The sequence below is a fragment of the Bison bison genome, unplaced genomic scaffold (assembly GCF_000754665.1).
Source record: "Bison bison bison isolate TAMUID 2011002044 unplaced genomic scaffold, Bison_UMD1.0 scf7180017864313, whole genome shotgun sequence".
NCBI lineage: Eukaryota > Metazoa > Chordata > Mammalia > Artiodactyla > Bovidae > Bison > Bison bison.
The window spans coordinates 1,195,690-1,208,759 of NW_011494885.1; the positions used below are offsets into that span (position 1 = coordinate 1,195,690).

General features: G+C 39.6%; 1 protein-coding gene across 1 annotated transcript in view; it reads right to left on the reverse strand.

The window, feature by feature from the left end:
• Positions 1-750: 750 nt before the first annotated feature.
• The window catches only part of ZNF404 (zinc finger protein 404), a 23,008-nt gene continuing 10,688 nt past the window's right edge, over positions 751-13,070 (reverse strand). The window contains 3 exon segments of the mRNA XM_010852560.1: positions 751-4,089; positions 4,091-5,427; positions 8,539-8,690. Of these exon segments, the coding sequence (XP_010850862.1) occupies positions 3,907-4,089; positions 4,091-5,427; positions 8,539-8,683 (1,665 nt within the window). The 5' untranslated portion in view covers positions 8,684-8,690 and the 3' untranslated portion in view covers positions 751-3,906.

A 13,070-nucleotide genomic window follows, 5' to 3' on the forward strand; every position in this document is an offset into this window, starting at 1 on the left:
TAATATCTCTGCTTCTTAATATGCTATCTAGGTTGGTCATAACTTTCCTTCTAAGGAGTAAGCGTCTTTTAATTTCATGACTGCAGTCACCATCTGCAGTGATTTTGGAGCCCAAAAAATAAAGTCTGACACTGTTTCCACTGTTTGCCCATCTATTTCCCATGAAGTGATGGGACCAAATGCCATGATCTTAGTTTTCTGAATGTGGAGCTTTAAGCCAACTTTTTCACTCTCCTCTTTCACTTTCATCAAGAGGCTTTTTAGTTCCTCTTCACTTTCTACCATAAGGGTGGTGTCATCTGCATATCTAAGGTTACTGATATTTCTCCCAGCAGTCTTGATTCCAGCTTGTGCTTCTTCCAGCCAGCGTTTCTCATGATGTACTCTGCATAGAAGTTAAATAAGCAACAACATAGGTGGCTTCCCTATATTGCCTTATGGGGGTAGCTGAGCAATAGTTAATCATTTCAAAGATAATATATCTCCATGATGTCAGCCAATAGAAAAATATAAACCTTCCCTATAACCATGCTAATAGTTGCCATATGAATTCATAAATTTACATCTATTTATTTCAAAAATAGTAAATTATCATGTATTATTAAGGTTTAAATTGAGTCTTCCTTGGCTCAGTGGTAAAGAATCTGCCTGCCAATGCAAGAGATGTGGTTTCAGTCCCTGGGTTGGGAAGGCCCCCTGGAGAAGGGAATGGCTACCCACTCTAGTATTCTTGCCTGGGAAATCCCATGGACAGAGGAGCATGGCAGGCTACAGCCCATGGGGTTGCAAAAGAGTTAGACACAACTTAGTGACTAAACAACAAATTGAGTCTTATGATGACTTGTGGCAGAACCATTGTCACTAATAAGTCTGCTTATGAATCAGTTCAGTTCAGTCATTCAGTCATGTCCAACTCTTTGTGACCCCATGGGCTGCAACACACAGTCCATGAATAGTTATGAATAGTTGTGGAGAAAATTACAAGAAAAAGGGAGAAAATCTGTCAGAATTCTGTACGTTAAGATGCTTTGTAATACCCAAAGTTAAAGAAATTTCTCCTTCATACAGACTTCCTGAAAATGTGACCCCCACCATGTGAGCACAATTTGACAAAGAAATAAAAGGTATGGGCAGATAAACAGGTGTTCTTACTTTGTGGGGTTGTCTCACAACATGGAACTCCTCCAAATGAGTATTATTTGGACCTTAGTGCTGGACTGGGAGGTGCTCTAACAAAAGGCTGTGCAGGGTCCCACTGACAGCCTTTTATAAGATGGAGGCTATTGGAAGAGGTCATCAAAAGGAGGTGACAACTGGTTGACCTTAAAGCTGGACCCTGGCAATTGGAGACTCCTCCCAACTCCCTTCCTTGGAAAGTGCAGAATTCCCAATGTTCTCACACTAGGAGCCATTTCAAGGATGCAGCCTTGAGATGCTACTGTGTTGTGGAGACCATCTGGACAGTGTGACTGAACTCAGTTAAGGCTTCTCTGTAGACAGCTTACAGCTGCCCAAGATAAGCCTCCTACATAAGTTCCCTTGCTTATTTACACTGCCACCTACCAAGATGGAGCTGTCTGCCTATTCTGTTGCCCTCCATATACATGGGTCAGTTTTGAATTTCACCTGGAAACTCCTGTTGCAAACCAACACCAAGAAGGGAAGGTGCTTGGAGATTTTGAAAGGAACTGGAAGATCAGAGGTGCGGAGCATCACTCCTGGATGTGCACTTCATTTCCCTTTCCCTGAAAGCTTAGTTGTGATTTAAGTATCGTTTGGCTGGATCCCCTCCCCTAAGAGTTCCTTCAAACAACTTCCATAGGTTACATTCAGTGGATGGCATAATTGCTGAGCCCCATCATAGCTGAGATTTTTTATTTGTGTGCATTAGTCTGGGTTCTCCAGAGAAAGAGATGATACATATACACTTTGCCAACAAAGGTCTGTATAGTCAAAGCTGTGGTTTTTCCAGTAGTCACTTATGGATGTGAAAGTTAGACCATAAGGAAGACTAAGCGCCAAAGAATTGATGCCTTTGAACTTTGGTACTGGAGAAGACTCTTGAGAGTCTCTTGGACAACAAGGAGATTAAGCCACTCAATCTTAAAGGAAATCAACCCTGTTAATCCAAAAACAGTTAACACAAAGAAAACCATACTGAGGCACATCATATTTAAACAACTGAAAACTGAAGGTAATGAGAAAATCTTGGCAGCATGAAGACAAAAATGACTTGTCTTCAGAAATGAAGCAGAAAAATATAAAAAACAAGACCCAGAATTCAGTAGCAAAGAAAAGAATCCATAAAGAACAAAGGCATTTCAGTAAAAGACACAATGAAAATTTGTCGTTAGCAGACATGTACTCCAAGAAATTAAGTTCTTCAAGCTGAAAGGAATTGATAATGGAATTTAGATCATTGGGAAAGAATGAAAATCATGTGAAAAGGTAAATATATGAGTAAATAAAAAAGTTTTTTGGTCTTAATTTCTTTAAAATACAAAAGACTTTAAATTTCCAAGTGGAGTGCTGATGTGACTTTATGGATTACTACTTCTTGACTGCAAAAAAAGAAAAAAAAGTACTGATGCAAAGAAGAGAGCTGGTGGTCAATACATGCATCAGGAGATTAAACATAGCTTCACTTATGTGCCCCCTGTTATTTGACAAAATATTGAGCACACAATATTGTCTATGAAGTTATCTTGTCAAAAATGTTTAATCTGATACCTAATCAAGCCTCTAGACATAATGTTCACAGTAAATGTGAAGGTTAGAGAAACAAGTTAAGCCTATCTGAAGAAAAATTAGCACAAATCTAGAATGGGCAACATTATATGGGTTACTTCTCTTGAGTCTTCAAAGAGTTTGACTCACAAAATAGGTGGACGATAAGTTCTTGACCAAAATAGACTCAATTGCCATAATCATAAAATATACGACCTTAGTTTGTTTTGAGCTTTTAGAAAAAGCAAACACTTTTGAAAGACATTTCTTAAATAATTGGAGAAATCTGTAAATGGACTGATTATAGAACATTATAGGTCTAGTATTAATGTCTTTTAGGTGACAATGGCCTAATAGTCATGTAGAAGATAATCTTTAAATCTAGGAGTTGTATTTTTGAGATGTTGATTTTTTTTTAGAGGTGAGGTGATACCTGAAACATTTACTCAAAAAGCACAGCACTATGATATACTATAGTATATAACATATATATGTATATATGTTCAATGTTATAAATATGATAGCTGTGAATATATATACATTCTTAGATGGAGAGAGAGTGGCAATACACTGAATCTAGGTGGAAGGCAAAAAGACCTTCATTATCCCATTGTACCATTCATGTAAATGTGAACTTTTTCAAATACTTGAGGAAAACTTTGCCAGGTCAACACCTCTCTTTTGGCTACCCAACTGAAATCTCTAATTTCCATGAATTGTAGAGAATGTGAATTGTCTGTCACCTGTATCCCAGAAATTACTGTAAGAAAATTTCTTCAAGCCATTTTGTAATTTCCCAACAGCTATATACTCAACATTCAGCAAAGGCATAGGATTTCTTCCCATTATTCATCTTCAGGGGGATGAGCTCTGAATAAAAAAATTTCCTGTTTAATACATTCTATGGGATTTTGTGCAAAATTAATGCTCTGACGTGAAATATGGATGAGTGATGATAGAAAGATTTTTAAAATGCTCATAGGGTCTTCCTTCCATGTGAATTTATAACAATACTAGTAATTATCATTAAAGAATAATTATTAATAGTAAGCAAATACTCTGAGCCAGACACCCTTCCAAGCATTTATATTTATGTTTAATAATCTTTAGCATGACATAGTTAGGTGGTAGAAAAGTGATAATATTAAACGATGTGCCAAGGCTAAAGGCTGACTTTCATTACATTAAGAGTTTCTCGCCAATGTGAAATCTTTGATGTTGAGTAAGTTGAGAGCAATGAGTAAAGGCTTTCCCGCATTCCATACATTTATGTGGCTTCACGCCAGTATGAATTCTCTGATGCTGAATAAGTCGCTCGCTACGATTAAAGGCCTTACCACATTCCTTACATTCATAAGGTTTTTTCACCAGTATGAATTCTCTTATGTTGAGAAAGACCTGATATAGAACGGAAGGCCTTTTTACATTCTTTACATATATATGGTTTCAAGCCAGTATGGACTGCCTGATGATAATTTAGTTTAGAATTAAGTCTAAAGGTTTTTCCACATTCCTTACATTCATGAGGTTTCTCCCCAGTATGAATTGACTCATGCATTTTAAGGTTCCCGACACGATTGAAGGCTTTCCCACAGTGTTTACATTCATATGGTTTCAAGTCACTGTGAATGATCTGATGTTTAATAAGGTAAGAATGGAGCTTAAAAGTCTTCCCACATTCTTTACATTCATGGGGCTTCTCACCAGTATGAATTCTCTGATGTTGTGTAAATTGATAAACTCTACAGAAGGCCTTCCCACATTCCTTACAATCATAGTGTTTCTCACCACTACGAATCCTTTTATGTCTAAGAAGGCTTGAGGCCCTACTAAAGGCCTTTCCACATTCCTTACATTCATGAGGCTTTTCACCAGTATGACTTCTCTGATGTTCAGTAAGTAGATAGCTGTAAACAAAGGCCTTTCCACACTGTTTACATTTATATGGTTTCTCACCAGAATGAATTTTCTTGTGTTGATAGAGACTTGAATGATGACCAAAGGCCTTTCCACATTCCTTACAGATATAAGGTTTCACACCATGATGAATTTTCTGATGGAGACACATGTGTCGGTAGAACCTAAAAGTTTCCCCACATTCCTTACATTTGTAGGGTTTCAAACCAACATGAATGTTCTGATGTTTAGTAAGGTGAGAATGACGTCTAAAGGCCTTTCCACATTGTTTACATTTGTAGGGTTTCACACCAGTATGAATTATCTGATGTTGAATAAGCTGTGAATACAATCTAAAGGCTTTCTCACATCCATTACATTCATAGGACTTCAAATCAGTGTGACTTTTTTTATGTCTAATAAAATGCTGGAGAACTGGGAAGGCCTTTCCACATTCTCTACATTCATAGGGTCTCACACCAGTATGGTCTCTCAGATTTTCAGTAAGATGTGAATATTTCCTAAAGCCCTTCCTACATTCCTTACATTCACATGACTTCTCTTTAGTGTGAATTCTCTGATGCAGAGGAAGAGATATATGTTTTTGGAATATCATTTGACTAAAATGTCCCACTTGAGATGCCTGTTGTCCTTCAAATTGATTTCTGCCCTGTGAGTCATTTCTGAAAATAAACCCCATGAGGTTGAAGGTTTTACTTTTCATTATCTTCCAATGGTATGAATTTACTTCAAAACTGCTTTTTTCTGAAGATAATTTGTTGTTCTCAGTTGTGAAATCAAAGTCTGAAAGAAAACAAGAAAATGAACAAATGCTATTTTTCCAGTACAGGGGGAAATATAGTAAGAATAATGATAAAATTGACAAGTAAATCCATTAGAAGTAAAAGGCCATAAAATTCTAAATTACTGTGATAAAGTTTTTCAAAGGCGCAATGGACTCTGAAAGTTCATATGAGAATGTAACATTTGTGAGTAGACAAAGAGAAAAATCAGTAGTTCTCAATTAGTTGTGGATCAGAATTATCATAGGAATTTCTTACATATACTACCCTCCCCCCTTTTTATTTTATTCTTTATTTATTATAAAGAATAGCTTTATTGCTTTGCCAGGCAAAAGGAGCTACAGTGGGCTAAAACCCTCAAGACTACCAACCTGGAGGAGGCAGTGAGAAGTTTTATAGAAGGCATGATCAGCTTGTGGATATACTGCTGCTGAGTCACTTCAGTCGTATCCGATTCTGTGCGATCCCATAGACGGCAGCCCATCAGGCGCCCCCGTCCCTGGGATTCTCCAGGCAAGAACATTGGAGTGGGTTGCCATTTCCTTCTCCAATGCATGAAAGTGAAAACTGAAAGTGAAGTCGCTCAGTCGTGTCCGACCCTCAGCGACCCCATGGACTGCAGCCTTCCAGGCTGCTCCATCCATGGGATTTTCCAGACAAGAGTACTGGAGTGGGGTGCCATTGCCTTCTCCATGTGGATATACTACCCTTTAGATATCCACTGAGACTGAGTGAATCAAAATCTATGAGTAGGTCTTGATCAACTACATTTTAATGTTTTCTGTCAGATGGTTTTTCCAGTAGTCATGTATGGGTATGAATTAGACTTTAAAGAAGGTAGAACTCCAAATAATTGATGCTTTCAAATTGTGATGCTGGAGAAGACTCTTTTGAGAGTCCCTTGGACTGCAAGGAGATCAAACCAGTCAATCCTAAAGGAAATTAACCCTGACTATTGATTGGAAGGACTGATTCTGAAGCTGAAGCTCCAATACTTGGGCCACCTGATGTGAAGAGCTGACTCATTTGAAAAGACCCTGATGCTGGGAAAGGTTGAGGGCAGGGGAAGAGGGCAGCAGAGGATGAGATGGTTAGATAGCATCATTGACTCAATGGACATGAGCAAACTCCAGGAGATAGTGGAGGACAGAGGAGCCTGCTGTGCTGCAGTCCATGGGGTCACAAAGAGTCAGACATGACTTAGTGACTAAACAACAACACAACCAGATGGATCTCTATGTAATTTTTCCAAAGGTCTGTCTTTATCTTAGGATGAAACCCAAATATATAACCACGAATGGAGGTCTGTCTTTATCTTAGGATGAAACCCAAGCATATAACCACGAATAAGAAGACTCTGTCTTATTTCTACAAATTAATTTCAAGCCCTTGACATCTTTGTTCCCCTATATCTGACCACATTGCTTCTTTTCAGCTACAAGAACATATTGTGATGTTTCCCATTGCCTGTGGCTTCACATGAATGCTCTACCTTTCAGGAATCCTCTTAGGTAGCTTCTATAAATGACTACCTCCAGGTGTGGCAGGTTAGAAATCACTTCCTCAGAAAGGCTGGCCCTGCTAAATGTAAGTATATTCATATCCCTTATTCTATATCCCAACACCTAATTCTGTCTTCATGATGCTTTTCTCTAGTACATATTGCCTCATTTATTTTACTTCTTATTTTCATACTCTAAAACTCACATATGCATTCAAAATTTTTTCTAACTATTACTGAAAAACAAGTTGTATCATAAGGTATTACATAATTAACTGTAGAATAAAATACTGAATTAAAAAAAGGTAACGGATGAAAATCACAGTAAGTAAGGATTAAAGTCAAGGTCACTGGAGAAGGCAGCTGAGTAAAATAATGATCTAGTTTATGAAAATTATGTGGCAATCACCAACTATCTCTCTCTGACTCTTAATCTCTCACATCTTATTGCTTCAGTGGGTGCGTGCATGCTAAGTTGCTTCATTCGTGTCTGATTCTTTGTGACTCTATGGACTGTAGCCTGCCAGACTCCTCTGTCCATGGTATTTTCCAGACAAGAATACTAGAGTGGGTTGCCATGCCTTGCTCCAGGGGCTCTTCCTGATCTAGGGATCGAACCCATGTGTCTTATGTCTCCTGCATTTGCAAGCAAGTTCTTTGCCACTAGTGCCACCTGGGAAGCCCTTTATTGACTCAGAACTGTGAGAAAAGTTCTCAAAAGATCTAACTTAAGTATAATTAGAATCCCAGAAGAGAGGAGAGAATGATCTATTTTTTCTAAAAACTGAACAAAGACACTTCTGACTGCTGCTGCTGCTAAGTCACTTCAGTCGTGTCCAACTCTGTGCGACCCCACAGACGGCAGCCCACCAGGCTCCGCCGTCCCTGGGATTCTCCAGGCAAGAACACTGGAGTGGGTTAGCCAATTTCCTTCTCCAATGCATGAAAGTGAAAAGTGAAAGTGAAGTCGCTCAGCCGTGTCCGACCCTCAGCGACCCCATGGACTGCAGCCAACCAGGCTCTTCCATCCATGGGATTTTCCAGGCAAGAGTACTGGAGTGGGGTGCCACTGCCTTCTCCAACACTTCTGACTAAAACCTATCAAATCACTGAAAGCCAACATTTCCACTGCTATAAAATTTTAAATAATACTCAAAAAGTTAATGAGCTTGATTCACCCTACCAATGTAAAAAATTACAAAGGCTCATTTGTAGTAAAGAGAAAACCAGACTCTTTGCTACCTGTTCTCCATACAGGTGAATTAGCAACTAAAATAGAATATTTATAGATATTCTGAACATATACATAATATGAAATTTGCCTTCTTTGCCAGCAGTTATGCAGAAAAATCCCAGGATTCAATCCTTTGGTCATTTAGAAAAGGAAGCAACTACAGGATGGATCAGGAGGTAGGATGGTAAATGAAGGAAAGGGGAGATGTAGGTGCTGAATGGAGGAGCCCATTTCCATCTAACAACGCCCAAAATAGTCCTTTGAGAATATGGAGCAGAAATTTTGTGAGTGTATTGACACAGAGCATAAAATATACAGTAAAGAAAGTGGATATTCCAGACAGCAGATTCTACATTATTCCAGGCAGATGTCCTTACCCAGTGATACCAAGTTAGTATAAGTCTCCAACATCACATCTCTGTACAAATTCTTCTGATCTGAATTTAGGCATTCCCACTCCTCCTGAGAGAAGTCTATGGAGACATCACTGAATGTAAGAGGCATCTGAAATGACAGATCCATGTATTATCTGTAAAAGTGGAAAAAAAATTCAAGATGAAATATTGAGTTGCAGCAGGGGGTGATATATCATAAAAACAAGTAAGCTGAAGTTAAAGATCATGACATAGTTAGATGAAAAGAAATAAATTAGTGTATCTAAAGTACAGTGCCTCAGTTCAGTTGCTCAGTCATGTCTGACTCTTTGTGACCCCATGGACTGCAGCACACCAGACTTCTCTGTCCATCACCAACTCCCAGAGCTTGCTCAAACTCATGTCAATCGAGTCGGTGATGCCATCCAACCATCTCATCCTCTGTTGTCCCCTTCTCCTCCTGCCTTCCATCTTTCCCAGCATCAGGTCTTTTCCATTGAGTCAGTTCTTTGCATCAGATGGCCAAAGTATTGGAGCTTCAGCTTCAGCATCAATCCTCCCAATATTCAGGAGTGATTTCCTTTGGGATTGACTGGTTGGATGTCCCTGCAGTCCAAGGGACTCTCAAGAGTCTTCTCCAACACCATAGTTCAAAAGTGTTCAGCTTTCTTTATGGTCCAACTCTCACATCCATACATGACTACTGGAAAAACCATAGCCTTGACTAGACGGACCTTTGTCGACAAAGTAATGTCTCTGCTTTTTAATATGCTATCTAGGTTGGTCATAACTTTCCTTCCAAGGAGTAAGTGTCTTTTATTTTATGGCTGCAGTCACCATATGCAATGATTTTGGAGCCCAAGAAAATAAAGTCTCTCACTATTTCCATTGTTTCCCCATCTATTTGCCATGAAGTGATGAAACTGAATGCCATGGTCTTAGTTTTTTTTTTTTTAATTAATTAATTTATTTTAATTTGAGGCTAATTACTTTACAATATTGTGGTGGTTTTCGCCATACATTGCAGCCATGGGTGTACATGTGCCCCCCATCCTGAACCACCCTCCCACCTCCCTCCCCACCCCATCCCTCAGGGTTGTCCCAGTGCACTGGCTTTGAGTGCCCTGTTTCATGCATCGAACTTGGACTGGTGATGATCTTAGTTTTTTGAATGTTGAGTTTTAAGCCAGCTTTTTCACTCTCCTCTTTCACTTTCATCAAGAGGCTCTTCAGTTCTTCTTTGCTTTCTGCCATAAGGGTGGTGTCATCTGCATATCTGAGGTTATTGATATTTCTCCCAGCAGTCTTGATTCTAGCTTGTGCTTCATCCAGCCTGGCATTTTGCATGATGTACTCTGCATAGAAGTTAAATAAGCAGGGTAAAAATATACAGCCTTGACTCACTCCTTCCCCAATTTGGAACCAGTCTGTTGTTCCATGTCTGGTACTACCTGTTGCTTCTTGACCTGCATACAGATTTCTCAAGAGGCAGGTCAAGTGGTCTGGTATTCCCATCTCTTTAAGAATTTTCCACAGTTTGTTGTGACCCACACAGTCAAAGGCTTTGGTATAGTCAATAAAGCAGAAATCGATGTTTTTCCGGAACTCTCTTGCTTTTTCGATGATGCAACAGATGTTTGCAACTTGATTTCATGTTCCTCTGCCTTTTCTAAAACCAGCTTGAACATCTGGAAGTTCACGGTTCACGTATTGCTGAAGCCTGGGTTGGAGAATTTTGAGCATTACTTTGCTAGCATGTGAGATGAGTGCAATTATGCGGTAGTTTGAGCATTCTTTGGCATTGCCTTTCTTTGGGATTGGAATGAAAACTGACATTTTCCAGTTCTGTAGCCACTGCTGAGTTTTCCAAAACCATCAATCTCTATTTCACTTTTAAATAGAGATCAATAACTAAATTTAAACAACTTTCCAGATATACCAATGTTTATAGCTAGTAAGATAACATATAATTTATACTATAGCCCAAATTATTATGCTGAAACTTGGGGATTCTTTCTTTTAATGTTTTATTTTTTATTTTTTGGCTGTGCCGTCCAGCATATGGGATCTTAGTTCCCCGACCAGGGATGGAAGCCCTGCCCCCTGCAGTGAACCATGGAGTCTTAACCACTGGATCAGCAGGGAAGAATCAACGTGGGGATTCTTGACTAAAAAAGAATCCAAACAATTTTATCTAATTGGAGAAGGGCATCCATTATTGTCAAGACACAAGCATATTATATGTCAGATTATATCATAAGTATTTCCCTTATTCTGACAAATTTACACTTTCATAAACATCAGGTTTTTCATAGACATCAGGTTTAATCTTTCTTAAAGTGTTAGGTTATTAATAATAACATATATACTATTATAGTATTTCGGCTGGACAAAAATCCTGACCTCTTCCTCAAAGTTTAGTATTATCCAGCGGATGTGGTTCCCAGTGATCTTCCTTTTTACAATCTCTTATTGAACTTCTGGTTCTTGAGTTAGAACACACTAATATAGAATGATCCAGAATAATACTGAATCACTCAAGACCAGCAATTTCTCTTCCACCACATAATGGACCTCAGAACCCTATTCATTTCTCAGTGATTCCTTAGCCAGAACCCCACCTCTCTCTCTTTCTAGGAAGGGACCAACTCCATTTCAACCCAAACCTAAAAGCTTTTCAAAGCTGAAGTCTCATCCCACACTGAGACTGAGACCATTCATAACCAAATTCACCCTTTGTTGTTGTTCAGTCCCTAAGTTTTGTCTGACTCTGTGACCCCCATGTACTACAGCATGTCAGGCTTCCCTGTCCTTCACTATCTCCTGGAGTTTTGTTCAAATTCATGTCTATTGAATCAGTGATGCCATCCAACCATCTCATCCTCTGTTGGCCCGTTCTCCTACTGCCCTCAACCTCTCTCCCTTATCTACCTGGGAAACAGTGGAGAAAGTTCTCCCTCTTCTGGTCAAAGAGGACCACCATTTTTATATAATTAAACTACAAGCCCAATAAGGGAAGCTCCAATATTTCCTTCAAGGTACTCTACCCCTTCACTGCTCCAACACTGCCCCTAAGAGAAGACTGAACATATAAGATACATAAATTATTTGATGAAAAACTGAAAAACCAGTTCAAAAAAAGGGAGCAAACAGAGAGGACACAATCATTCTCTGTAAAGGGAAAAAGTGAAAATTGGCTTAGAGATACAGCTTCCCTAAGAAGAAGATTTGGGGCTAAAGAATGAAAATATTACCTGAATTAAAAACTATATTTCAGGAAGGAAATAGAGACATCCACTTACTAGGGCCATGATTTTAGAATTGCCAATCATTCTCAGAAGCTGAGTCCAGAGAAGCCAGAGCTGAGGGAGGAAAAAGAAGCTTCGAGACCCAGCGTAGCTCAGAACTCCAAAAATTAAGGTATGAGAGCCTTTCTTTTTTCTTCTTTATTCCTGCTTCCCATTGTCCTTGCCACTCTTCCCCTTCCCAAACACATAAACACATGTCAGGGAATATGAGTAGGAGTCCAGACAATTCCGGCTTCCCTGATAGCTCAGGTGGTAGAGAATTGGCCTGCAATGCAGGAGATGGGTTCAATCCTGGGTTGGGAAGATCTCCTGGGGAAGGAAATGGCAACCCACTCAGTAGTCTTGCTTGGGAAACCCCAGGGACAGAGGAGCCTGGCAGTCTACAGTCCATGGGATCACAAAGAGTTGAACACAACTGAGTGACTAACTCACACACACACACACACACACCCCAGACAAATCCAACCACCCTTTCTTATGCCTAGGAAACAAGCCACACAAGCGTGGATACACAGCAGGGGCTCTCTGAGGCAAAGCCAGTTCCAGACACACCTCTCTGGCCTATTTCTAATTCTGATCACACCACATGTACCCAGCCTGGGTTGTCCAGTCACAATGAGTGGATCCTCCCCAATCCAGCCCTACCTGCCAGGGTTGAGACCAGGCCATACAACAAAAACTTCAATAAGCTCATGGCCTCCCAGTGGATCTGGACTCTGCTACACAAAAGGCAGAAAACAGTAGAGACCAATCTGAAAAATGTAACTACTCTAAAACTGCCTGCCCATATGAAGCCTGAACTTGACTCTCAAGGTCCCCTGGGGTGACCAACCTGGGTTTTTCCCATCAGGATCCACTTTGCTTTCTGACATGAATTATTTCCTGTGCTCCCCCACATCCCCTGCTCCCAACCCACCCAGTACCCACAAGAGAGAGGTGAATTTATGCTCACTATAGCTGTATAGCAACACATAGATTTTTGCAACCTTCTATGTGATAGCTGCTCTATACACATTAACTTTTAATCCTAAAATGTAATTATTAACTCAGTTCAACAGATGGGGAAATAGAAGCTCAAAGAAGTGAAGATATTTCCCCATATAATAAGCAGTAAGTAGAAGTGATGTGTTTTGAAGCACATTTCTATAATTTGTGTGTGTGTGTGTAATAAAGTTTTATTAAAGTATAAAGGAGACAGAGAAAGCTTCTGACATAGGCATCAGAAGG